The 26,312-nt window shown below is 42.7% G+C and overlaps 2 protein-coding genes across 4 annotated transcripts in view; both read right to left on the minus strand.

The window, feature by feature from the left end:
* Window positions 1-281: 281 nt before the first annotated feature.
* LOC308101182 (nucleoporin 88-like) lies at window positions 282-2,456 on the minus strand (the record flags this gene model as incomplete). The annotated part of the gene is made up of 1 exon (XM_080450560.1): window positions 282-2,456. The coding sequence occupies one exon, from the start codon at window positions 2,454-2,456 to the stop codon at window positions 282-284; it is 2,175 nt and encodes a 724-aa protein (XP_080306686.1).
* A 3,746-nt stretch (window positions 2,457-6,202) lies between these two features.
* LOC308102098 (uncharacterized protein) overlaps window positions 6,203-26,312 on the minus strand; it is a 73,787-nt gene continuing 53,677 nt past the window's right edge. For 2 of the 3 annotated variants that reach the window (XM_080451700.1, XM_080451699.1), the window contains exons 19-30: window positions 22,963-23,012; window positions 22,650-22,755; window positions 21,769-22,273; window positions 20,545-20,684; window positions 15,291-15,340; window positions 14,978-15,083; window positions 14,139-14,643; window positions 12,872-13,017; window positions 9,875-9,924; window positions 9,561-9,666; window positions 8,686-9,190; window positions 6,203-7,581 (exon numbers count right to left, since the gene is read on the minus strand). In XM_080451700.1, coding sequence (XP_080307826.1) covers window positions 7,437-7,581; window positions 8,686-9,190; window positions 9,561-9,666; window positions 9,875-9,924; window positions 12,872-13,017; window positions 14,139-14,643; window positions 14,978-15,083; window positions 15,291-15,340; window positions 20,545-20,684; window positions 21,769-22,273; window positions 22,650-22,755; window positions 22,963-23,012 — 2,414 coding nt within the window. In that variant the 3' untranslated portion in view covers window positions 6,203-7,436. The remainder of the gene's footprint in view (window positions 7,582-8,685; window positions 9,191-9,560; window positions 9,667-9,874; window positions 9,925-12,871; window positions 13,018-14,138; window positions 14,644-14,977; window positions 15,084-15,290; window positions 15,341-20,544; window positions 20,685-21,768; window positions 22,274-22,649; window positions 22,756-22,962; window positions 23,013-26,312) is intronic. The other variant, XM_080451701.1, reaches the window with a different exon arrangement.

Raw genomic sequence — 26,312 nt, forward strand, 5'->3', positions numbered from 1 at the left:
CGCTTAGCGGAGCACATACTGTATCTCCATCAGGCTGGGTGGCCTTACGTACCTAAATCTTGCCCAAATATAGGCTTCTACACAGCTCCAGACTGACCATCTATTGTATAAAGTTGTGTTTGTTTGTTTAACTCCAAAGACATTTATTGTTAGAGACTGAAGGCCTGATAATAACAAGAAAGTATTCTATTAGAAGTCACATGAAGAAATGAAGCACTGAGATAGTAAAACATGGACCCATAAGGATTTTCTTCTTTACATTTAAACATTTAACACTTGCTTCAGAAACTGATATGTTTCTTGACATCCTTGATATGCTTCATCATGTCGGCGATCTGCTCCCCCTGCTCTTTGAGGAAGCCCTGGACGCACTTCCTCTGCTGCACGTCGAGGGAGACGGCGGTCTTGGCCGCAGTGGCGCCGCCCTTGTCCGCCTGTTTCTTCCGGTACTCCATCTTGGTGTGCACCTGTTTGATGCTGCTGTCCAGGAGCCTCAGTTGGTCGCTGATGGACTGCAGCTCCTTCCGCATCTCCTTCTCGCCGTCTGACAGCACGGGCAGCTGTCGGTGCAGGCTGCCCAGCACCCTCCTCACGCGGCCCATGATGGCCTCCTGGCGGCGCTTGCCATCCTTGTATTTGTCTGCCAGCCTCTCGGCCGCTTCTCTCAGGCTCTGCCTCTCCTCGCGGGACAGAGTCATCTCCTCCTGCTGCTTGTTCTTTTGGGCCGTCAACAGTTTCACCCGCCTCTGCAGCGCCTCGCGGGCCATGTCCTGCTTGAGGATGTACTCCTCCCTATAAACTTGCGTGGCACGGCTGAGGAGCTGCAGGCACTCGGCGGGCTGGGGCGATGTGTCCTTGTCACCCGCCTTCAGGATCAGGGGGTTGGTGGAGCTGCGTGCCAGGATGTTGCGGACGTGCTGCTCTGTCGAGTCGTGGGTCAGCCCGTGTAGGGGGGAGCTGCCCGGGCCCGCGCCCGAACGTGAGCACAGCAAGGGCGGCGAGGGTGGACGAATGGAGTTCAGCAGGGGCAACAGCAGACACTCGTACGTGCTGGTGATGCAGATCATGGTGGCGCCCAAGGACAGGTCTGACACAATCAAGAAGCCACGCACCGGCGCGGACGGACTGGTACTGAGAGGCCTGGTGCAGAGGATGTGCTCCACGAGGCAGCGCTGCTCTGCTGCTTTCAGCTCTTGGAGACTGTCTTTATCCTCCTCATCCGACTGGAGGAACTTGTGGAGCTTGTTGAACCAGGTGAGACCCACGCTGTGGATGCCGGCTTCATGGGTGCAGTGGTACCTGTGCTGGGACAGGGGGTCTCTGTGAAGTCTGATGGGGCAGGTGAAGTCAGACACTTGGGGGTCCTCGTCCTCCCCGGTGGCCAGCTTGAGGGTAAGCTCAAGCTCCAGGCACTCAAACACGTAGAGAGACGGCACTGCCTGGGAACACCGGGTGTTCCACCACTCTACCGCCCTTGTCTCTTTCTCCTCTTCCTCCACCTCCAGGACGACACAGTGATAGAGAGTCCCTGTTTCTGTGGCGATGACCAGGATGTTGGGCACGCAGGGCAGGCAGAGGATGGCACAGGCATCGTAGCCATAGTTATCTTCAGCTGCAGGATACATGGGCAGAGGCCCCGTGGGCTTGCTGAGGTTCATACCACTTGCCAGGTTGGCGTAGCTCAAGTAGGTCTCTCCGTTCTCATAGAGGATGTACAGGGGATGGACAAGCAGATTGTTGGAGCGCTGGCCCGTGTGCTGTCGAGGAACACTCGACACCGGCCCGAAGTCGAACGCCACTGCTATCTCTCCAAGAGAAGCAGCGTAGGAACGCTTTGTCTGGATGCCGCTGTCCTCATCTGACTGGGAGAGGGACAGCACCTTAGCCGGGATATGGGGTGACTTCAGGCTGTAGAACCTGATGGTGTTGTCCGAGGTGAGCAGTGCCAGATGAGGCTCCTCCGTCTCACTGGGGTACCAGGCGGCCTGCCGCAGGCTCACAGATGCCGAGCTGGTGAAGCACTCAACCGGGATGGTCTTGCAGTTGATCTCGGCCCGTCCGCCTTCGAACTCTGATCTGTTTCCCCATCGCTGCGGGAGTTCGAGCACGGTGGCTCCCCGCTGGCCAACGAGAGCAACGTAGTGCTGTGTCGGACTCAGCAGAACCTGGAAAACTTCGAAGCGGGGTGGGTTGATGCACAGCAGGGTCTGGTGGTGATGAGTCCTGCCTTGGCTCTCCTCCTCCTTGGAGTTGAGTTGTCTCAGGTTGGTGGTGTAAAACACACATCTTGAGTCGTCCCACACGAACAAGTCCCCGTTCAGATTGAACATGAGGTTCCTCGTGCTGGCTCCTTTGTTGCTCTCGCTGGGCTCGGAGGCGAGGTTCCCTCGCAGTTTGCTGAAGATAGAGTGCCTCGTCAGCTCACGCTGCCATCGTTCCCCGGCGAACGCCACCATCTTACCCGCGTTTTGTTTCCGTCTGTCTAGTCTGGCTGATATGCTATTCTATAAAGTAGAAGTTGTGACGTCACAGTCCTGATGTCACAGTACAGCTATCATAGGTGGCTGGGGGCATACGCTGGCCTCGAGCTGCCATGCAATAACCTGGGCAACACTGGGTACTGATGGACGTCATAGTACCGACGTTATAGACTGGCATACAAGTACTTTGTACCCATTTTGCCCGTGCAATGCTAGACAATGGGTACCGATACATAAATACACAGAAACATACAGCGCTGCCGTCATAGTACTGATGTCATAGACATCATAGAATGGCCTCTAAGTACACCAAGTGACAACGAGTAACGACAATCACACAAGCTGATAGATGTGTCGATCCACATTGACATTCTGATACGTCTGGTGACGTAGTTGCTGAAACGATGAACAGTTCAGACATTTTTAAAAATTGCAACGCAACAAATGCTTTGCAGAACCATTGCAAAGATATTAGTGTTGTCCTTCATATTGGAGTGTGACAGGATTGGTTTTCAAAGCAGTTGGCGTAGGTTTGTCAGCGGCCGCTCTACCGACTCTACCTTGAATTTAGATGACACTAGACGTATTAGTGGACAGAGAATATAAGAAATATTGATAAAACCGCTTGATCTCAGTCAGACACTTTCATTGAATTTGTCTTGGACCTATCGGTAATATTAATGTGCGATAATGTATTGCATACTACTAAATGAGTGTTTAGTAAGTAAAGTAGGAGTAGGAGTGATAACATGTTACGGAAGCAAAATTTAAGGGCTTCAAGATATGTGATTTTTTTTTTTTTATTCCACGATTTTGTAACCCATATTTTCACCCAGTGCCAATTGCCTATGTAATCCTGGGCGCTACTCTCCCTCTGCCAACCTGGGGAGAGCCCAGAACTGAGCTCATGCCTCCTTCAATGCACGAGGAGCTAGCAAGCCGCTTCTTATCACCTAACAGGCCGGAGTTTCCCCAGTAGGACGTAGCGCGTGGAAGGAACATGGTATTCCAACCAGTTCCTTTCCACTCCATCAGGCGGTATAGAGACCAGGATTACTGCATGTTTCTGTGAGGGTACCTAACCTAGGGGTCCACACAGAAAGCCCCTTTCGCCAACCCCACCTAGGGTATGGGCACTGATGACACAAACCCAGGAATCGAACCCAGGACTTTCTAGCTGTGAGGCGACAGCGCTACCGACTGCGCCACCGTGCCCCCAAGGTATGTGTATTTTATTCTCTGTTTGATCTTGTGTACAATTTACAATTAGCATCCAGAATACAATTTACAATACTAATTGCAAAAAAACAACATTCCTAGTAGTCAGGTCTATTGTAATCTGTGGTTTGTTTATTCAAAGAATCAGCCATGTATGTTGTACATGTACATGTATGTTTATAACAATCTTATAAGAAACTTTTATTGTGACAAAACAACACATATAGACAGACGCATACAGACCAAGTTTAAATGCAGTTAAAATACATCTACACATATCAGTCATTATGTACAGTAACATGAATACACACATGTAAACATAACTTAACTGTTAGACTGATATGCAAGCAGGGGTCATCACCATGTCAGCTTGTGATGGACATTTCCATATTGTATTTTTGCCACGGAAATGCAAAACAAGTGATCAATAATAATACCATAAACACATAAGCCTAGCCCCAAATGTACAGTACTATGGACTCTTAATGTTCCATAGTGTCTACTCTATTCCACTGCACTGCACATTTTAAAACAAGCTAAATTATTTTTGGCGAAAAGCCGATCTACAAGCTCACAACACTTTTTGATTGAATGAATGCTTTATTTAGAAAGACATGGAAACAGTACATGGAAGCACAATTCACAATACAAGGTCCTCTAAACTGAATCGCTCATAAAAGCACAGTGGCTTATTTAAAATGAGATCCCTGTGCACTCAAATCATGACGACATTTAAGAAGACATATAAATATACACTACTATGCAGAACGTCATACAATCAGCTTACAGGTTAATAGTATGAAAAACAAGAAATATGTACTATAGAAAGTTTTAGGAGGAGGGGGGGGGGGGCTAGGTTAAGACTTTGACAGGGGCCAGTTTGGAATTGCAGCCCCCTGAAAGTAGCCTTACCAGTTTGTTTTGGGGTGTCTGGAGCCTTGTTTTTAAGGCCTTAGTGGTGTTGTGATACCATGAGAAGCATGCATAGTCGAAATGACCTTGGATGAGGGCCCCTGCGAGAATCTTCAGGGTATTCTTACTGACTAGACGGCCAATCCTATACAGAAAAAGTGTTCTTTGATTGACCCTTTTGATGACTCTTTCAGCCATCTTATCACACATCACATGTTTTGTTTGTAGAGCTTGTAGATCAGCAATTCTCTTTTCTTTTTAGCCTAAAATGGCATGCCCAAAATTGGGATGTCAGACTTAAAGTGGTTAGCTATACTTTAGAAAACCTGGAGACTGCGAAGTTATCCACTGTATACTGGCAGGTGGCAGTCCTGAGACAGGCCTTAAATGTGGTATGGTCCAAGTGTATTCCATGTTTGGGATTTCAATAATTGGGTCTTATCAGTACAGACAGTGCTTCCATTTTACATTGCAGGGGCAAAAGGGCCACTTAGCTGCAAAGGTGAATGGGTGCGTAATGCGTATAATACTTCATATGGTTATTACAGTATGTAGAGATGGCTTTTCAGAGGACAGTGTTACTTGAGGACAGGAGGTGACAGGAAGTTCTTCCAGCTAAACTTCCAGGTTTTTGTTTGTCAACGTAGCTTCAATAGTTGTGGTTTCCATTAAACAGGTACTGTAGTATGTTGAGAAAGTATGCGGATGGAACAAAGGAAAAAGACTTGAGTGTCGAAACAGATAATTATGTACATGATGAGTGATTAATGAAGGGCATGACAGGATTTAAGAGAATGCAGTGTCACAATAGTTTGATGCAAAGGTGCCTAACTTTGATCAGAGGTGAGGAGGAGGTCCGATGGTGAGGTTGTGGATCAAGGGTTTATATGCTTGTTGAGTGTTATTATACTTTAGTTGTTATTGCTATTATTGGACACTTTGAAACACTTTCTCTCAACTGATGAAAATTAGCTTTACTTGTCCAGTTCTGCCCTTCTTTGCCTTGGTAGCAAATAGCTCCTTCTGAACAGATGACATGCCATGTTTTTGCTCTTTTCCACTGTGGTCATACCACTGACTTGACTGACATACCGTACGACGTACGTAGCACAGGTATCATGTACATATTAACCCTTCCATTGTAGGGTCATTTTTTACCTGTTTTCAAGTTTAAATAGGTAAAAAGTACCCTTTACATTTCTTTATTGGAACAAGGCTTCATGATATCCTCAGAAATAGCCATTTTAACGCAACAAAAGTATTTATCATCATTTTAATTCATTCTGATGGTCTCTATAAAAAAAAGTGACACTTGTGGACGGTGTTAGGGTCCGAAATGACCCGGCAGAGAAGTGTGGCTCAATTCCCCCCAAATTGTCAATATTCAATGTATACATGTTTGAGAGTGAGAGAGACTTGTCCTCAATTAACATTTGCTATCGGGAGTAAAATAAAGTTTGAGTTTATGAAAAATAAATTACTTTTTACCTTCTATGGTATACAGGTCAAAATTACCCTAACACACCAAGTGTCACTATTTTTATTAATATAAAAAAAAAAAAAAAAAAAAAAAACGAAAACAAGTATATATATTTTTAAGTGTGTTCTAATGTTAGTCTTTTATAGCTAGATAACATCATTATCCATTTTCTTCATTATAGGAAATGTAATGAGTGAATTTTAATATAATTGAAAACGAGATATATTGAAAGATGAAACCCTAACTGTAGAGCCTTTACCTGTAGCTAGCTATATACTGTGAGGGGCAACTGGGTTGCTTTTTAGTTAGACGCGTGCACCATGAATTCAATGTCCAGAGAGTTTGTATCAGGTCGGATATGTCAATCCATTTATTTAACATATCTTGTTATACATCACTCCAACCAATAACACTGAACGCCGACCAGCGTGGCGACATGTTCACGTTTCACGACACGGTCAAAAACTGTTTGGCCTTTTTCCCCTTGCACATCTGGGGCTCGTCACCCAAGGCCAAGTATAAATGGGTAACCACCCCCTGTGGTGGTTCCCATGGTGAGGGACAATGCCACACCTCTCCTGTGGTGATTGCCATGGTGACTGATAATGACACACCTCTGCACAGTGAGTTAAAATAAAACAAAATAAACAAAAAAGGCATTTTGGCTCCAACACAATATTTTTTTAAAGTGTTTCCATGGATATGAATGCATAACAAGTCAGCTATGAGGTGGGAGATTATTATTAATTTTTTTTAAGTATTTAGGGCTGAGTTAAATCACGGGTCAAATTTGACCCACTAACACAAACAACTGGATGCAGGTTTCTAACACAATGCAAGGGTTAATGAGCATGTCATCCCGACACTTTATGAGTCACCACAATTATTAACACATTTTTTAAGATTAGATTGTGAATATAAAAAAAAGAGAACAAATTATAGACAATATCTTTCGTAAAAAAAGAAAAAGAAAAAAAGTGCCACGGACATAGACAAGTCTTGCCACAGACATGTTTGTCCATGTACGGACATGTTGATGACCCCTGTATGCAAGACGCAACATATTAACCTCCATAACACAATCCCTGCTCCAATCCAATGGTTTCCTCTGCCATCGGTGTATGAATGTGTGTGTGAATGGGTGAATTTAATGCACAATCTATTTAAAGCGCTTTGGATAAAAGTGCTATATAAACGCAACATTTACCTTTTTTATTTATCATTATGATCGATATTGGTATATAAAAATATGAACATCCATGGTGAGTAGTAGGTAAAAAGAAGCAAGCATATGATGATCTACCAGCTGGAATTGAAAATCAAAGTCCAAAATCCATTGAACCTCCTTAGCCTTGGTATTTTGGAAGCACCAGTTTTTTCTTCAGGGTGTCCATCGCAACATCAGGGATCTGCTGCTCTTCGACATCATCTGCTTCCCTCTCGCTCACTTCCTTGATGACCCGATTGAACATGTTCTGGAAGTCCTCACCCCTGTAACACAACATTCACAACACATTAAGTTACCACTACTAAAAATGACACTTGATTGAATTGCAGTCAATTAAACAATGTAGTAGCCGGCCTAATCCATTTAATCGATTATAAACAATCAATTTTAATATTGCGATTTTCCATTTTCAGATCTACAAGCTCACAATGCATTGCACTGTGGTGCATTGTGAGCTTGTAGATTTGCTATTGTCACTATTTTTGCACAACATTGCAATACGACGGAGTACAAAATAGGGCTGAAGCAGTTAATAAACTAATCGATTTACATTGATAAAATCAACAATAATTGTTTGTTGATATATACAATACAAGTAAAATTATATATTTTTAAAAGTGTTAAATAGCTATATATTCTGATCATAATCATTTCGAGTGTTTGTTCAGTAACAGGGGTCTCCCCATTTCTGGAACTTTTTAGTAAGCAGAAAATGCATTTTCAGGTCAGTACAGGATACCAATTTTATCCAATCAATAGAAGGAACTCATATAGGATACAGGAGAAATTGGAAGTGACGGCACAAAGAGATGAGCCGATAAAAATTTGAAGTGGTACACTGAAGCTGATAAATGGGTACTCTTTCCTGATTGCCTGAAATGGGCAACCCACCTGAAGATGTATTTTCTGTTTACTAAAGAGCTGGAGAAACGGGGGAGCCCTTGTACTGAACAAACACTTTATAGCAATGGAATGTAATGTCTACCAGAACATTAATGAATAAAAACGTTTTGCTGGCCTGGGCCGTAGCGTGACGGTCCAGGCCCCCTAGGCTGCAATGCCAGCCTGATAGCGTGTTGCGGGTTCGACTCCCGTTCCCGACGACCTTTACTGCGTGTCACCCCCCCATCTCTGTCCCCATTTCCTGTCAGCCTACCTTCCCTATCCCTCTCTAAAATAAAGGCATAAAAAGCCCAAAACATACCACTTACTCCGAAAGAGTAATCTATAGTTGTAGCCCTAACATGCAGAAATGGTGGCAATTTGGTGGTCAGGTCTAACAAATATTGTGGACCAAGTTTGTCTTAATTTACCTTAATAATATATTTTTGTTTCATATCTTACATAATTATTATTTTGAGAGTTACCTGGGAGAGCTTTTAAGCTGTTTGCACACAGACGTCATGAACCAGCTACCATCCGCTAAGTTTGTATAGCTAGGTAAACCCTTCCTGGTTCCCGTGGTAACCAGGAAATCCTCTTCATTCTGATTAGGCCCATCTACCAGCCTCGGCCACCCGTCGCTGTCGGTAAAGAACACTTTGGGCTTGTGTTCAAGGTCAGGACAGTTCTCTCTATTGAAAAACGTAATTATGTCATTGATGAGGAGGGGATTCCCATCGGCCCCTTGAATACAACCCGTTCCTCGACCAATGATACAGCAAACAAAGGCATCTCCGTGCTGTAGAGGATTCTCCTCAACATGAAGGTCAGTGAACTCTGAGCCCTCCCTGGACCATTCCTGTACTGTCTCCTGTAGAGTGGGGACCTTCAAAGAGACATATTCCAGTATGTTCTTCATTTGTTTCTTGGTTTGGTTTCTACACCTCAACACCCTGAAGCCCAGCGAGCTGAATGTACGTGTCACTTGATCTGCAGAGGAGGAAACACATACTTTATTCATTAACTAGGCCTACTTTCAACCAACCTGGCATCCCGATTTTGGGCAAGCGACATCTTTAAAAAAAAAATCCAAAAAAGTGAATAAAACATAAAAATAAAAGATAGCTGAACTACTATAGCTCACAACGCGTTGATATGCAACATGCTGTGAGCTTGTAGATCGTCAATTTTCACAATGCGTAGTATAAAATAGTGTTTGTGTTTACATTTTATTTGTCAAGTTGACAAACGTGAGGTATTCATTAAAAGTGCAGACATACAGTGATATTCAATGTGTAGATAACCAACATTACAAACAACTAGCAGTCAGTATGTCAAAGTATCGAGACAATATTCATACCAATTTCCATGTCGGCTCCGTCTATAACCCGTTCTTCCCGAACTTCATCATTGCACATGACCAAACAGAGACTTGGAGGTTCACTCTTCAACTCATACTGCTCCGCCTAAAAACATCAGAGACAGATTTAGAGTTTTAACAAACACCCAGTTATACACTACAATGTCTGCTCCAGTACTAATAAACACATTGCAGTATTACTATGCGCAGTGATGGAAATTAACAAGTTATAACTACTTTGTATGCCAGGGGTGTTATTTTATAGTACTGTTACTTTTCAAATTTTCTGTGAATGTTTCACTACTTTTACTTACATGTATTTTTACCTCCTTCAGTATGCCGATGTTGATTTGGTCAGGACCATCTGGGTGAAAAGATAAATAAACAAAATTACGGATCAACACTTACTGATTTTCAACCCGCACATGTATATGTCACAGGGAAATTGGCATTCCAGGGAAATTCAAAGAGGAGCGGTTGCTTTTAGGCGCTGGGCTTCGGCGCGAGGCGGGGAGACAGGGTTTTTTACGCGAGGAGGAGGAGGAGCGGGAGGCGCGAGGCGGGGCTGTGATACGACGCGGCGCGAGGAAGAGGAGGAGGAGGAGGAGGCGCGAAGCAGGGCTTTGATACGAGGCGGCGCGAGGAGGAGGAGGCGCGAGGCGGGGCTTTGATGCGAGGCCGACCTGGCTTTTGTTGTTCCCCCCCACATACTGTAGCAACCAGGAAGCTACGCTAGGGGAACGCTGAACACGCGTTCACACGCACACGTGATAATAGTTATTGTCCATGACGGAGGCGCGCCGACTCAGCAGAGCTTGAGGCCGAGGAGGCGCGAGCGCCCGCGCCGACCAGCAGAAGGTCTGCTAGTCGAATCAGCGCCGTACGAGTTGTGAACCGATAGGGGGAGAATAGATCTTTTCATGGGTTACAGTCTATGGTTACTATCCAGTGTCCACGACGACACACATGTGTGCGTGTGTGCGCATCAGCGCATGCATACATGCACATGCATACATGCACATGCGTGCGCACACATGCGTGTGCATGTGTGTTCATTCATTGCCCTCTAGTGTTGGTTTTACAGAATTGCCTGGGTGGGTGGTAAAAACAAGCGCACCTTTTTCAATTTCCCTGGAATGCCAATTTCCCTGTAACACACACACACACACACACACACACACACACACACACACACACACACACACACACACACACACACACACACACACACACACGTATACATGCACAAACACTTCAAAATGCACATAGCAGATTAAAGCAGCTTGCACACTGATCTGTATTTTTCATCCACAATTTGTCACACATAAAACAATATAATATATACGACAGTCAGTCACGTTTGCACACGTTATATTTTTCAGACCAAGTTAAATTTTCTGTGTTTTTTACAGCATCTTTTCTGTTTGATTGAATACTTTATTTAGTAGTTTGCAGAAAAAGGCACATGAAAGTACAGTTAAAATACAAGGTCAAATACATAGGATGGGGGGGTTTTAGGGCAGTTTTGATTGACATTCCTTCACTACTTTTGGTAGGGCATTCCACATTTTTGTTGCATAGCAGGAGAACAAATTCAACCCATTGTTTGTGCCAAATCTGGGTTGGACGTGATCAGTGGAGCTAACTCTAATGTTGTGGTTGTGGACTTCATTTATGTTTTTGAAGTACTTTGACAGGTACATGGGTATCTTAATGTTATGGTGTATCTTGTAGACCAGGCCCATTGCAAGTTGCTGTACTCTGTCCATCCGACCCTAGCAAAGTGTGCAGGGGCTAGATGAGATGTAGATGAAAGGCCAAGGATTTGCCTTGCCAGTTTGTTCTGGGATGTCTGGAGCCTTGTTTTTAAGGCCTTTGTGGTGTTGTGGTACCATGAGGTGCATGCATAATCGAAGTGACCATGGATGAGGGACCCTGTTAGAATCCTCAGTTTTCTTACTGACTAGAGAGGAAATCCTATACAAAAAAAGGTGTTCTTTGGTTGCCTTTTTGATGACTCTTGTTGCCATTTTATCACTGGAGAGGTTTGCCTCTAAGATGGAACCTAGGTAGGTAATTTCCTCTTTTCTTGCGGCTTTGCCGAGGTTAAAACTAGTCCCAAAGAGAATGGATTCAGTTTTTCCCAGGTGTAATGATAGTTTGTTGCCAGTGAACCAGATGCGGATCATATCGAGTTCAGAGCTGAGAGCTTTTTCAACCTGCAGCCTGTTCCTGTCCGAGACCAGCAGAGCCGAGTCATCCGCGAACAGGAACAGGTTGCAGTCACAAGCTGATGACATGTCGTTTACCTAAACTGCTAAAAAAAAGTTTGGAAACTTAACTTCGGTCAATTATATCTCCCCTTTAATAATATATTATAATACCAATTGGTATTGTGTTATATATCATTTTTATCGTTGATTAGTCACCTTTACAACGAGGTACAGCTTGGATCGGGAATTTGTGGAATGAGCAACACAGCTAAACGTGTGGGTAGGGCCTCCAAAAAAATGGCCAAAATCACCCAATATGCTTCTGTTGGTTATCGCCCTTGTTTTGAGCAACCTGCCTGCACACACCTGCTGAGAGGTGTGTGTCAGTAGTCACAGGTGTGTGACTGCCTCACAGGTGAGTGACTGGCACCTGAACATGGGTTCTGCAATTTTGTTGAGTTTGTGTATGCTCCAAGAAGCAACACTGCCCCCATGGACTGCCACGTTTGTCCCTTCAGGATAAGGCCCGTGCAATAGGGCAAGTGAAGCTGGTGTTCCGTTATGCAGAGTGACAGCATTATTTGGTGTCAGCCCTGGTACCATTTCCAAACTTAGGACCAAGTTCTGTGAGACTGGTGAAGTCAACAAGGAAGACAACAACCCAAGACCCCTTGCTTCACTGAGGAACCATAGATTTACAGGCAAGATTTGCACAACGGTACCAAAGACAGATGTCAAAGTTGCAGGGCCCATGCTCAGGTGCCTCAGCAGGTGTGTGCTGGCAGGTTGCTCAAAACAAGAGCGATTACCAACAGAAGCATATTGGGTGATTTTGGCAATTATTTTGGAGGCGCTACCCACACGTTTAGCTGTGTTGCTCATTCCACGAATGCCCGATCCTTACAAGCTGTACCTCGTTGTAAAGGTGACTAATCAACAATAAAAATGATATAAAACACAATACTAATTGGTATTATTAAAGGGGGGATATAATTGACCGAAGTTAAGTTTCCAAACTTTTTTTGAGCAGTTATTAGGAACAGTAAAGGCATTTGTCAGTGGAGTGGGATTTTCTGAAGCCAGATTGGAGTGACCTACCTTCAGGTGACATCGGTGAGAACACCAGTTTTTTCTTCAGGGTGTCCATCGCAACATCAGGGATCTGCTGCCCTTGGACACCACGTTCTTTCCTCTCGCTCACTTCCTTGATGACCCGATTGAAAATTTTCTGGAAGTCATCACCCCTGTAACACAACATTCACGACACATTAAGTTACCACTACTAAAAATGACACTTGATTGAATTGCAGTCAATTAAACAATGTAGTAGCCGACCTAATCCATTTAATCGATTATAAACAATCAATTTTGATATTGCGATTATCAATTTTCAGATCTACAAGCTCACAATGCATTGCACTGTGGTGCGTTGTGAGCTTGTAGATTTGCTATTGTCACTATTTTTGCACAACATTGCAATATGGCGGAGTACAAAATAGGGCTGAAGCAGTTAATAAACTAATCGATTTACATTGATAAAAAAAACAATAATTGTTTGTTTGTTGATGTATACAATACAAGTACATTTATATTTTTAAAAGTGTTAAATAGCTATATATTCTGATCATAATCATTTTGAGTGTTTGTTCAGTAACAGGGGTCTCCCTATTTCTGGAACTTTTTAGTAAGCAGAAAATGCATTTTCAGGTCAGTACAGGACACCAATTTTATCCAATCAATAGAAGGAACTCATACAGGAGAAATTGGTAGTGACGGCACAAAGAAATGAGCCGATAAAAATTTGAAGTGGTACACTGAAGCTGATAAATGGTACTCTTTCCTGATTGCCTGAAATGGGCAACCCACCTGAAGATGTATTTTCTGTTTACTAAAGAGCTGGAGAAACGGGGGGAGCCCTTGTACTGAACAAACACTTTATAGCAATGCGATGTAAAGTCTACCAGAAAATGTATTAATAAAAACGTTTTGCTGGCCTGGGCCGTAGCGTGACGGTCCAGGCCCCCTAGGCTGCAATGCCAGCCTGACAAAGTGTCGCGGGTTCGACTCCCGTTCCCGACAACCTTTGCTGCGTGTCACCCCCCCATCTTTCTCCCCATTTCCTGTCAGCCTACCTTCCCTGTCCCTCTCTAAAATAAAGGCATAAAAAGCCAAAAAAAAAACGTTTGCATAAACCAAACATATCACTTACTCCAAAAGAGTAATCTATAGTTGTAGCCCTAACATGCAGAAATGGTGGCAATTTGGTGGTCAGGTCTAACAAATATTGTGGACCAAGTTTGTCTTAATTTACCTTAATAATATTTTTTTGTTTCATATCTTACATAATTATTATTTTGAGAGTTACCTGGGAGAGCCTTTAAGCTGTTTGCACACAGACGTCATGAACCAGCTACCATCCGATAAGTTTGTATAGCTAGGTAAACCCTTCCTGGTTGCCGTGGTAACCAGGAAATCCTCTTCCTTCTGATTAGGCCCATCTACCAGCCTCGACCACCCGTCTTTGTCGGTAAAGAACACTTTGGGCTTGTATTCAAGGTCGGGACAGTTCTCTCTATTGAAAAACGTAATTATGTCATTGATGAGGAGGGGATCCCCATCGGCCCCTTGAATACAACCCGTTCCTCGACCAATGATACAGCAAACAAAGGCATCTCCGTGCTGTAGAGGATTCTCCTCAACATGAAGGTCAATGAACTCTGAGACCTCCCTGGACCATTCCTGTACTGTCTCCTGTAGAGTGGGGACCTTCAAAGAGACATATTCCAGTATGTTCTTCATTTGTCTCTTGGTTTGGTTTCTACACATCAACACCCTGAAGCCCAGCGAGCTGAATGTATCTGCCACTTGATCTGCAGGGGAGGAAACACATACTTTATTCATTAACTAGGCCTACTTTCAACCAACCTGGCAGCCCGATCAAAAAAATGTCCAAAAAAGTGAATAAAACATGAATAAAGAAATGCGAAAATAGCTGAACTACTATAGCTCACAACGCGTTGATATGCAACATGCTGTGAGCTTGTAGAACACAAATAGTGTTTGTGTTTACATTTTATTTGTCAAGTTGACAAACGTGAGGTATTCATTAAAAGTGCAGACATACAGTGATATTCAATGTGTAATTAACCAACATTACAAACAACTAGCAGTCAGTATGTCATAGTATCGAGACAACATTCATACCAATTTCCTCGTCGGCTGCGTGTATAACCCGTTGTGAGCGAACTTTATCATTGCACATGACCAAACAGAGACCTGTAGGTTTACTCTTCAACTCATACTGCTCCGCCTAAAAACATCAGAGACAGATTTAGAGTTTAAACAAACACCCAGTTATACAATACAATGTCTGCTCCAGTACTAATAAACACATTGCAGTATTACTATGCGCGGTGATGGAAATTAAGAAGTTAGAAACTTTGTATGCCAGGGGAGTTTTTTTTATAGTACTGTTACTTTTAAACATTTCTGTAAATGTTTCACTACTTTTACTTACATGTACTTTTACCTCCTTCAGTATGTCGATGTTGATTTGGTCAGGACCATCTGGGTGAAAAGATAAATAAACAAAATTACGGATCAACACTTGCTGATTTTCAACCCGCACATGCACATGAATACAGGCACAAACACACACACACACACACATGTACTGTATACACACACACACACACACACACACACACACACACACACACACACACACACACACACACACACACACACACACACACACACACACACACACACACACACACACAAGCTTCAAAATGCAATAGCAGATTAAAGCAGCTTGCACACTGATCTGTATTTTTCATCCACAATTTGTCACACATAAAAAAATATAATATATACGACAGTCAGTCACGTTTGCACACGTTATATTTTTCAGACCAAGTTACATTTTCTGTGTTTTTTACAGCATCTTTTCTGTTTGATTGAATACTTTATTTAGTAGTTTGCAGAAAAAGGCACATGAAAGTACAGTTAAAATACAAGGTCAAATAAATAGGATGGGGGGGGGACTGGCTTATGACCTTTTACGGGGGCCAGTTTCGAATTGCAGTCACCTGAAGGTAGGCCTACTGTTTTAGGGCAGAGTAGGGTTTTACATTCCTTCACTACTTTTGGTAGGGCATTCCACATTTTTGTTGCATAGCAGGAGAACGAATTCAACCCATTGTTTGTGCCAAATCTGGGTTGGACGTGATCAGTGGAGCTAACTCTAATGTTGTGATTGTGGACTTCATTTATGTTTTTGAAGTACTTTGACAGGTACATGGGTATCTTAATGTTATGGTGTATCTTGTAGACCAGGCCCATTGCAAGTTGCTGTACTCTGTCCTCTACCCTGAGCCATCCGACCCTAGCAAAATGAGCAGGGGCTAGATGAGATGTAGATGAAAGGCCAAGGATTAGCCTTGCCAGTTTGTTCTGGGATGTCTGGAGCCTTGTTTTTAAGGCCTTTGTGGTGTTGTGGTACCATGAGGTGCATGCATAATCGAAGTGACCATGGATGAGGGCCCCTGTTAGAATCCTCAGAGTATTCTTACTGACTAGAGAGGAAATCCTATACAAAAAAGGTGTTCTTTGGTTGACTTTTTTGATGACTCTTGCTGCCATTTTATCACTGGAGAGGTTTGCCTCTAAGATGGAACCTAGGTAGGTAATTTCCTCTTTTCTTGTGATACCATCATCACCTACTTTGATCGGCTTTGCCGAGGTTAAAACTAGTCCCAAAGAGAATGGATTCAGTTTTTCCCAGGTGTAATGATAGTTTGTTGCCAGTGAACCAGATGCGGATCGTATCGAGTTCAGAGCTGAGAGCTTTTTCAACCTGCAGCCTGCAGTGATGTTGCTAGGTTTTCAATGTAATGGGTCCCAGAACCCAAGGGTGGTCTTTAAGATGGGTCCCAGGGACATTTTATGAGTCCCACAAAAATTCACAGCGTTTAACTCGCGTTTCATCTTATATGGTTATATTAATATGGTTCTATGCAAACTAGGCCTGACCTCGACTAAGTCGACTAGTCGACTGGTTAGTCGCGGGGGGTCCGAGTCGACTAAGTGTCTCTTAGTCGACTCTAGTCGGGGAAAAAAAGAAAAGAAAAAAAAAAAACTTTTTTTTTTAAGGGCCAAAAATGTTTAAAATTGTTTTTTTGGCCAAGTCTACACCTGCAACCACACGTAACTTCCACTTTATTCTTCTTATTCCTCGTCTTTGTATTGGTATTGTTTGTGTTGGAGCGCCTCAGTGCGGCTGCAGAGTTCATGTGCAACCTCTTCCAGAGAGAGATAGAGACACTAGAAACGGAGGAGACAAAACAAACTGTGTAGACTTGGCCCTTTGAAATAAAATGTATTTTGGCCAAAAAAAAAAATTTTTAGTCGACTGCCAGTCAACTATTGGCAATTAGTCGCCAATTAGAGTCGACTAAACAAATCCTTAGTCGGGGACAGGCCTAATGCAAACATAGAACAGTATATACAGTAAATTAAATAGCACCAATATAGGCTTGCTATTTTAATATAGCAAAATATAAATATAAAAACGGCTATATAAATAGTATATTTTTATATACATATAAAAATGTGCTATATAAAATAGCTAAATAGGCTTGCTATTTTCTGTTGCCCTGCAGCAGGCTTCAGTATCTTTTTTGTTGGCATGTTACACCACTAACAACATTAATCAGAGTTTATTTTTAATTCACGTTTGGTAAATGTGCTACCCATACAATCAGGTCTGCTCACGTCACGTTTCAACTGCGCGGACGGCTGCGGACACTAGACGCTAACGGCCCTTTTTGTGTTATACGCAAAAATTTTATCCAAAAGAATTCGGTCTGAGCATGCGTAAAATGGCGGCGTCCATGGATAATTATTATTATTTCTATCGTCTTTCTAAGACTTTCTACGTGGATTTTATTGTTTATAAAGCATGATGTGGCCATGCAAAATGGTGGTGTCCTGTGGATTTGTAAAATATTTGCGGTAAAATTTTTTTTTACCGCGAATATTTTTTATACTTTCTGTTGTTGGTGACAACTATAGTGCTTTCCATGGACGCCACGACGGTGGTATGAATGCGTCCTTTCTCAATAATGTGCGTCAGAGACGCAGGACGCAGGCCTATGAGCATCTCTGAGCCTGTTCCTTAGGGCTGTAGTCGAGACCACCTAAAGCGAGTCCAAGTCAGTACCAAGTCCGAGGGGGGGCGAGTCCGAGTCAAGACCGAGTCCGGGAGGCCAGGGAGGGGGTCGAGTCCGAGTCAAGACCGAGACCGACGGGGGGCGAGACCAAGTCAAGACCGAGACCGACGGGGGGCGAGACCGAGTCAAGACCGAGACCAGATTTTTTTTTTTTTTTACAGAAAACAATCTTGATCTGAAACACTGCAATTATATGTTTCTGACTTTGGAAAAGCTCAAAATTAGGTATGCCTGGCCTACTACAATGAGCTCTATTCAATAAGTATGCATAATGTGTGAAAATGTGTATTGTCACTATGTGTAAATTAAATAAATGTACATGGCACTTTTAAATCTCATCCAATGGTGTAAAATAAAGTAATTAAGTACATTTACTCAAGTACTGTACAACTTAAGTACAATGTTGAGGTATTTTTTTTTACTACTGGATTATTTCCAATTTTCAATACTTTTACTTCTACTCATATCAGAGGCAAATATTGTACTTTTACTCGACTACAATTATTTGAAAACGTAGTTTGCAGCAGATATAAATTATTACATAATAAAAATATATTAACCACTTTGGCCATATTTTATACCATAGAGTAGACTATAAAAAAATAGCAGATCTACAAGCTCACAATTGTGAGCTTGTAGATCGGCTATTTTCAAATATTTTAGTACTTTCACTTTTGGTACTTTAAGTATATTTTGAAGCCAATACTTTTACTCAAGTAACAGTTTGAACACAGCTCAATTACTTTTACAGAGTATTTGCCTCATGCATACAGGTTGATGCTTTTATATTCATGGTGAAAATGTTTCTGGATGTAGGCCTACTTATTGTTTTATTGTATGAAATAAATAATAGGATTGATAGAATTATAGAAATAGAATTGATCTTAATATGAAAAGCAGAAAGAGGTCAGTCTCCCTGTGCGCAATTACGCACAATGTGGTACAACTTACAAGAGAATAGATAATTTAAGTGATTTGTACATTACATGTAGGTATATCTCCAGACAAGCCGACGACAGCATCGGTCAGGATCTAATGTTAATTAATGTTTTTAGTTTTGCTGCTTGGACTGATATATTTACTGCAGTGAGTGACACAGTATAATGTGCGCAAGGAAACCTTACTGAAAGCAGTCTCTATTCATCTTTAGATGATTAGAGACTGATGATTAAAACAACCACAGGCTACACAGTGAACACACAATAAATAAATAAACACCTGTTCGTGGATATAATTTTAAAAGAATATAAACTAGAGGGACAGGACTGCTGGTGTTCTGCTGCTGCTGCGCTGTCAACTGCTGCAAGATGATGTGCTCCAAGAAAGCTGTCCATAAGCGCCAGACAGCTCTCTTATAATGTTAATGTGAATGGGCTCCTCATAATATGGGTATAATAAAATTATTTCATTGCATTGTAGTGACTTGGTCTTGGACTCGAGTGGACTCGGTGGGGGTAGAGTCCCGAGTCCCTTAGTCCGAGTCCGAGTCAAGACCGAGTCAAATTATGGGCGAGACCGAGTCAAGACCGAGTCAAACTATGGGTGAGACCGAGACAAGACCGAGTAAATCAAAAAGCGGTCTCGAGACCGGTCTCGAGACCGAGACCGGTCTCGAGTACTACAGCCCTACTTCCTGTCCGAGACCATTAGAGCCGAGTCATCCGCGAACAGGAACAGGTTGCAGTCACAAGCTGATGACATGTCGTTTACATAAACTGCAAAAAAAAAGTTCGGAAACGTAACTTCGGTCAATTATATCTCCCCTTTAATAATACCAATTGGTATTGTGTTTTATATCATTTTTATCGTTGATTAGTCACCTTTACAACGAGGTACAGCTTGTAAGGATCGGGAATTTGTGGAATGAGCAACACAGCTAAACGTGTGGGTAGGGCCTCCAAAAGAATTGGCAAAATCACCCAATATGCTTCTGTTGGTAATCACCCTTGTTTTGAGCAACCTGCCTGCACACACCTGAGAGGTGTGTGTCAGTAGTCACAGGTGTGTGACTGCCTCACAGGTGAGTGACTGGCACCTGAACATGGGTTCTGCAATTTTGTTGAGTTTGTGTATGCTCCAAGAAGCAACACTGCCCCCATGGACTGCCACGTTTGTCCCTTCAGGATAAGGCCCGTGCAATAGGGCAAGTGAAGCTGGTGTTCCGTTATGCAGAGTGACAGCATTATTTGGTGTCAGCCCTGGTACCATTTCCAAACTTAGGACCAAGTTCTGTGAGACTGGTGAAGTCAACAAGGAAGACAACAACCCAAGACCCCTTGCTTCACTGAGGAACCATAGATTTACAGGCAAGATTTGCACAACGGTACCAAAGACAGATGTCAAAGTTGCAGGGCCCATGCTCAGGTGCCAGTCGCACACCTGTGACTGGCACACACCTACCTGCCTCCTTTTGGAGGTCCAGCATGACCATCCTGCAGTATTTGCCCTGGTCCACCTCTTGTTTGATGTGGTCGTTCAAATAAAAAAGGCATTTGTCAGTGGAGTGGGATTTTCTGAAGCCAGATTGGAGTGACCTACCTTCAGGTGACATCGGTGAGAACACCAGTTTTTTCTTCAGGGTGTCCATCGCAACATCAGGGATCTGCTGACCTTCATCTGCTTCCCTCTCGCTCACTTCCTTGATGACCCGATTGAAAATTTTCTGGAAGTCCTCACCCCTGTAACACAACATTCACAACACATTAAGTTACCACTACTAAAAATGACACTTGATTGAATTGCAGTCAATTAAACAATGTAGTAGCCAACCTAATCCATTTAATCGATTATAAACAATCAATTTTGATATTGCGATTATCAATTTTCAGATCTACAAGCTCACAATGCATTGCACTGTGGTGCATTGTGAGCTTGTAGATTTGCTATTGTCACTATTTTTGCACAACATTGCAATACGACGGAGTACAAAATAGGGCTGAAGCAGTTAATAAATTAATCGATTTACATTGATAAAAAAACAATAATTGTTTGTTTGTTGATGTATACAATACAAGTACATTTATATTTTTAAAAGTGTTAAATAGATATATATTCTGATCGTAATCATTTCGAGTGTTTGTTCAACTTTTTAGTAAGCAGAAAATGCATTTTCAGGTCAGTACAGGATACCAATTTTATCCAATCAATAGAAGGAACTCATATAGGATACAGGAGAAATTGGAAGTGACGGCACAAAGAAATGAGCCGATACAAATTGGAACTGGTACACTGAAGCTGATAAATGGGTACTCTTTCCTGATTGCCTGAAATGGGCAACCCACCTGAAGATGTATTTTCTGTTTACTAAAGAGCTGGAGAAACGGGGGGAGCCCTTGTACTGAACAAACACTTTATAGCAATGCAATGTAATGTCTACCAGAACATTAATTAATTCATAAAAACGTTTTGCTGGCCTGGGCCGTAGCGTGACGGTCCAGGCCCCCTAGGCTGCAATGCCAGCCTGACAGCGTGTCGCGGGTTCGACTCCCGTTCCCGACGACCTTTGCTGCGTGTCACCCCCCCATCTCTCTCCCCATTTCCTGTCAGCCTACCTTCCCTATCCCTCTCTAAAATAAAGGCATAAAAAGCCCAAAACATATCACTTACTCCGAAAGAGTAATCTATAGTTGTAGCCCTAACATGCAGAAATGGTGGCAATTTGGTGGTCAGGTCTAACAAATATTGTGGACCAAGTTTGTCTTAATTTACCTTAATAATACATTTTTGTTTCATATCTTACATAATTATTATTTTGAGAGTTACCTGGGAGAGCCTTTAAGCTGTTTGCACACAGACTTCATGAACCAGCTACCATCCGCTCGGTTTCTATAGCAAGGTAAATCCTTCCTGGTTGCCGTGGTAACCAGGAAATCCTCTTCATTCTGATTAGGCCCATGTACCAGCCCCGACGGGTCGTCGTTGTCGGTAAAGAACACTTTGGGCTTGTATTCAAGGTCAGGACAGTTCTCTCTATTGAAAAACGTAATTATGTCATTGATGAGGAGGGGATCCCCATCGGCCCCTTGAATACAACCCGTTCCTTTACCAATGATACAGCAAACAAAGGCATCTCCGTGCTGTAGAGGATTCTCCTCAACATGAAGGTCAATGAACTCTGAGACCTCCCTGGACCATTCCTGTACTGTCTCCTGTAGAGTGACGACCTTCAAAGAGACATATTCCAGTATGTTCTTCATTTGTCTCTTGGTTTGGTTTCTACAACTCAACACCCTGAAGCCCAGCGAGCTGAATGTACGTGCCACTTGAGCTGTAGGGGAGGAAACACATACTTTATTCATTAACTAGGCCTACTTTCAACCAACCTGGCATCCCGATTTTGGGCAAGCGACATTTTACAAAAAAATGTCCAAAAAAGTGAATAAACATGAATAAAAAAATGCGAAAATAGCTGAACTACTGTAGCTCACAACGCGTTGATATGCAACATGCTGTGAGCTTGTAGATCGTCAATTTTCACAATGCGTAGTATAAAATAGTGTTTGTGTTTACATTTTATTTGTCAAGTTGACAAACGTGAGGTATTCATTAAAAGTGCAGACATACAGTGATATTCAATGTGTAATTAACCAACATTACAAACAACTAGCAGTCAGTATGTCATAGTATCGAGACAACATTCATACCAATTTCCACGTCGGCTGCGTGTATAACCTTTCGTGAGCGAACTTTATCATTGCACATGACCAAACAGAGACCTGTAGGTTTACTCTTCAACTCATACTGCTCCGCCTAAAAACATCAGAGACAGATTTAGAGTTTTAACAAACACCCAGTTATACACTACAATGTCTGCTCCAGTACTAATAAACACATTGCAGTATTACTATGCGCAGTGATGGAAATTAACAAGTTATAACTACTTTGTATGCCAGGGGAGTTTTTTATAGTACTGTTACTTTTCAAAATTTCTGTGAATGTTTCACTACTTTTACTTACATGTACTTTTACCTCCTTCAGTATGTCGATGTTGATTTGGTCAGGACCATCTGGGTGAAAAGATAAATAAACAAAATTACGGATCAACACTTGCTGATTTTCAACCCGCACATGCACATGAATACACGCACAAACACGCACGCACGCGCACACGCACACACACACACACACACAAACACACACACACACACACACACACACTTCAAAATGCACATAGCAGATTAAAGCAGCTTGCACACTGATCTGTATTTTTCTTCCACAATTTGTCACACATAAAAATATATAATATATACGACAGTCAGTCACGTTTGCACAAGTTACATTTTCTGTGTTTTTTACAGCATCTTTTCTGTTTGATTGAATACTTTATTTAGTAGTTTGCAGAAAAAGGCACATGAAAGTACAGTTAAAATACAAGGTCAAATAAATAGGATGGGGGGGGGGCTGGCTTATGACCTTTTACGGGGGCCAGTTTCGAATTGCAGTCACCTGAAGGTAGGCCTACTGTTTTAGGGCAGAGTAGGGTTTTACATTCCTTCACTACTTTTGGTAGGGCATTCCACATTTTTTTTGCATAGCAGGAGAACGAATTCAACCCATTGTTTGTGCCAAATCTGGGTTGGACGTGTCAGTGGAGCTAACTCTAATGTTGTGATTGTGGACTTCATTTATGTTTTTGAAGTACTTTGACAGGTACATGGGTATCTTAATGTTATGGTGTATCTTGTAGACCAGGCCCATTGCAAGTTGCTGTACTCTGTCCTCTACCCTGAGCCATCCGACCCTAGCAAAGTGAGCAGGGGCTAGATGAGATGTAGATGAAAGGCCAAGGATTAGCCTTGCCAGTTTGTTCTGGGATGTCTGGAGCCTTGTTTTTAAGGCCTTTGTGGTGTTGTGGTACCATGAGGTGCATGCATAATCGAAGTGACCATGGATGAGGGCCCCTGTTAGAATCCTCAGAGTTTTCTTACTGACTAGAGAGGAAATCCTATACAAAAAAGGTGTTCTTTGGTTGACTTTTTTGATGCCTCTAAGATGGAACCTAGGTAGGTAATTTCCTCTTTTCTTGTGATAACATCATTACATCCCCTACTTTGATCGGCTTTGCCGAGGTTAAAACTAGTCCCAAAGAGAATGGATTCAGTTTTTCCCAGGTGTAATGATAGTTTGTTGCCAGTGAACCAGATGCGGATCGTATCGAGTTCAGAGCTGAGAGCTTTTTCAACCTGCAGCCTGTTCCTGTCCGAGACCAGCAGAGCCGAGTCATCCGCGAACAGGAACAGGTTGCAGTCACAAGCTGATGACATGTCGCTTACATAAATTATTAGGAACAGTAAAGGTCCCAGTATGCTTCCTTGCGGAACACCACAGCTCACTAGGAGGGGGGGGGGGGGGATTGGAGCAATGGAGGCGGCTGAGTCTTTGAGAAATTTGGTGGGAATATTGTCGAGGCCAGTGGCCTTGTGTGGTTGAAGTGCGCTCAATCTTTTAAACACCTCATCAGTTTTCACCACGGCAAGTTTAAAATCATCTTTGCGTACACCTAGGTTGACCGATTCACCGAGTCGGGGACAGCCCTAGTCTGGATAGACAACAAACTACAAACAGCATACAGCTGTCGCGTAGCAACCTCAATTCACTTCCCGGTCACACCAGTTCTGTGCCAGATGGAAATTCTTAATTCAGAGCACAATATTAGAAATGGGAAGATGAGTCATTGTCCATGTTTTCATTTGTTTTTGGAAACGTAATATTGAAAATTTCAATTTCCGATTTTGTTTATTGTTCAGATCGGAAATAGAATGAACGGAAGGTACACAGATCATGCATTTATATCAGAGTTGAACATTTGTTTTATAATATAATATAATATCATTAGATTTTCCATTGTTGAAAAACTTGTGCAAACAGAATTGTACAAATTAATTGACCACACTCTCTATCACGAAAGCACAGAGCATTGTGATGGTATAGTTAAATTTACCACGCAAGCATCCACACATACACGCACACACCTGCTGCGTTGACATTTCCTTGATCAACTGGAGAGGGAATAAAAGAGAGGATGAACATGAACAAAACTCTACACATTACTCTGTAATGTGAATCCATTTTGTTAATCTAATCTCCATCCTCTTGCTGACTCACACACGCGCACACACACACACACACACACACACACACACACACAGAGCCAAACAGACTCGACAGCTATAGTCGCTAGTCACGTCACCTCTGTAATTTAATTCATGAATCCATTCTCTTTTGGACTGCTTCAGGACATCTGACAGTAGCCTATGCCTACCTACTAGAGATGCGCGGATCGCGGTTTTAGCCGCGGTTGCCGCAGTTAACCGCAGTTTGGGTGGATTTGGGTCAATCAAATATAATTATTAATTAATATTGGATAAACCGCGGGTGAAATAATGCGGGAATTAAATTAATGATATCAATCTATAGACCTATAATAGCTTTTAAAAAGCACTAAATTTCACTGTGTGCGTTTGTAGTATTTTTATATTACGTCATTTTACACCAGGCACAAAATAGCCGCTCACTACATGTTGCTTTGCAGCCGGCCAGTGTTGCCAGGTTGCGACAACTTGCGAGAGAAATAAGCAGCCAGGTCTATGAAAACAAGCCCACAACAAGTGCCAAACAAAAGTCGCTTATAAAAAGCTTATAAAAAGCCGACATGGCAACAAAGTGGTTGAAAGCGAAAGTAACTCAATGAACTGAATGAAGACATGCGCTTGTTGTTACCATGGTTGTGGATTGTATACAGTCACTGCATCGCGACAGTGGTGAGTGACATTGTTTATAAGAAAACTAACGTCAGGAAAATAACAATTATTTGGTGCGGTTGGTGCGGATCTATAAATAGGATGATATAATTACCGCGGGTGGATGGCGGATGGATAATGAACTTGTTAACGCGGATTTGGGTGACAAAAAAACCCATCCGCGCATCTCTACTACCTACAGACTACAGTACTTAACAGGTCACACAATGGACCATTGATATGCACGAGTCGGCAGCTTGTAGCTTGGTAAAAGGTGCGAATGGGGCAGCCAATGTATCTATTGTTGTCGGAGGAGCAGATTATTATTTCTCGCCTCCGTCTTTCAGCAGCTATAGCCTGGGCAAGAGCTCCATTAACTGGGCCAAGGCCCGAGCACAAATTTCACAGTTTTCTGGGAGGCGAGATCGCACTTAGGGTGGCGCCGCCCACCCTTGCCTCTACGGCACATACGCCTCTGGTCTGGAGACCAACTGCCTTCCCATTTTTCATTCTCTTCATAGCTGCCCTCACTTCCTCCTTTCCAATCTCCATCACTTTCTGGTTCAC

This window comes from Gymnoscopelus braueri (assembly GCF_963280865.1).
Source record: "Gymnoscopelus braueri genome assembly, chromosome: 15".
Taxonomy (NCBI): Eukaryota; Metazoa; Chordata; class Actinopteri; order Myctophiformes; family Myctophidae; genus Gymnoscopelus; species Gymnoscopelus braueri.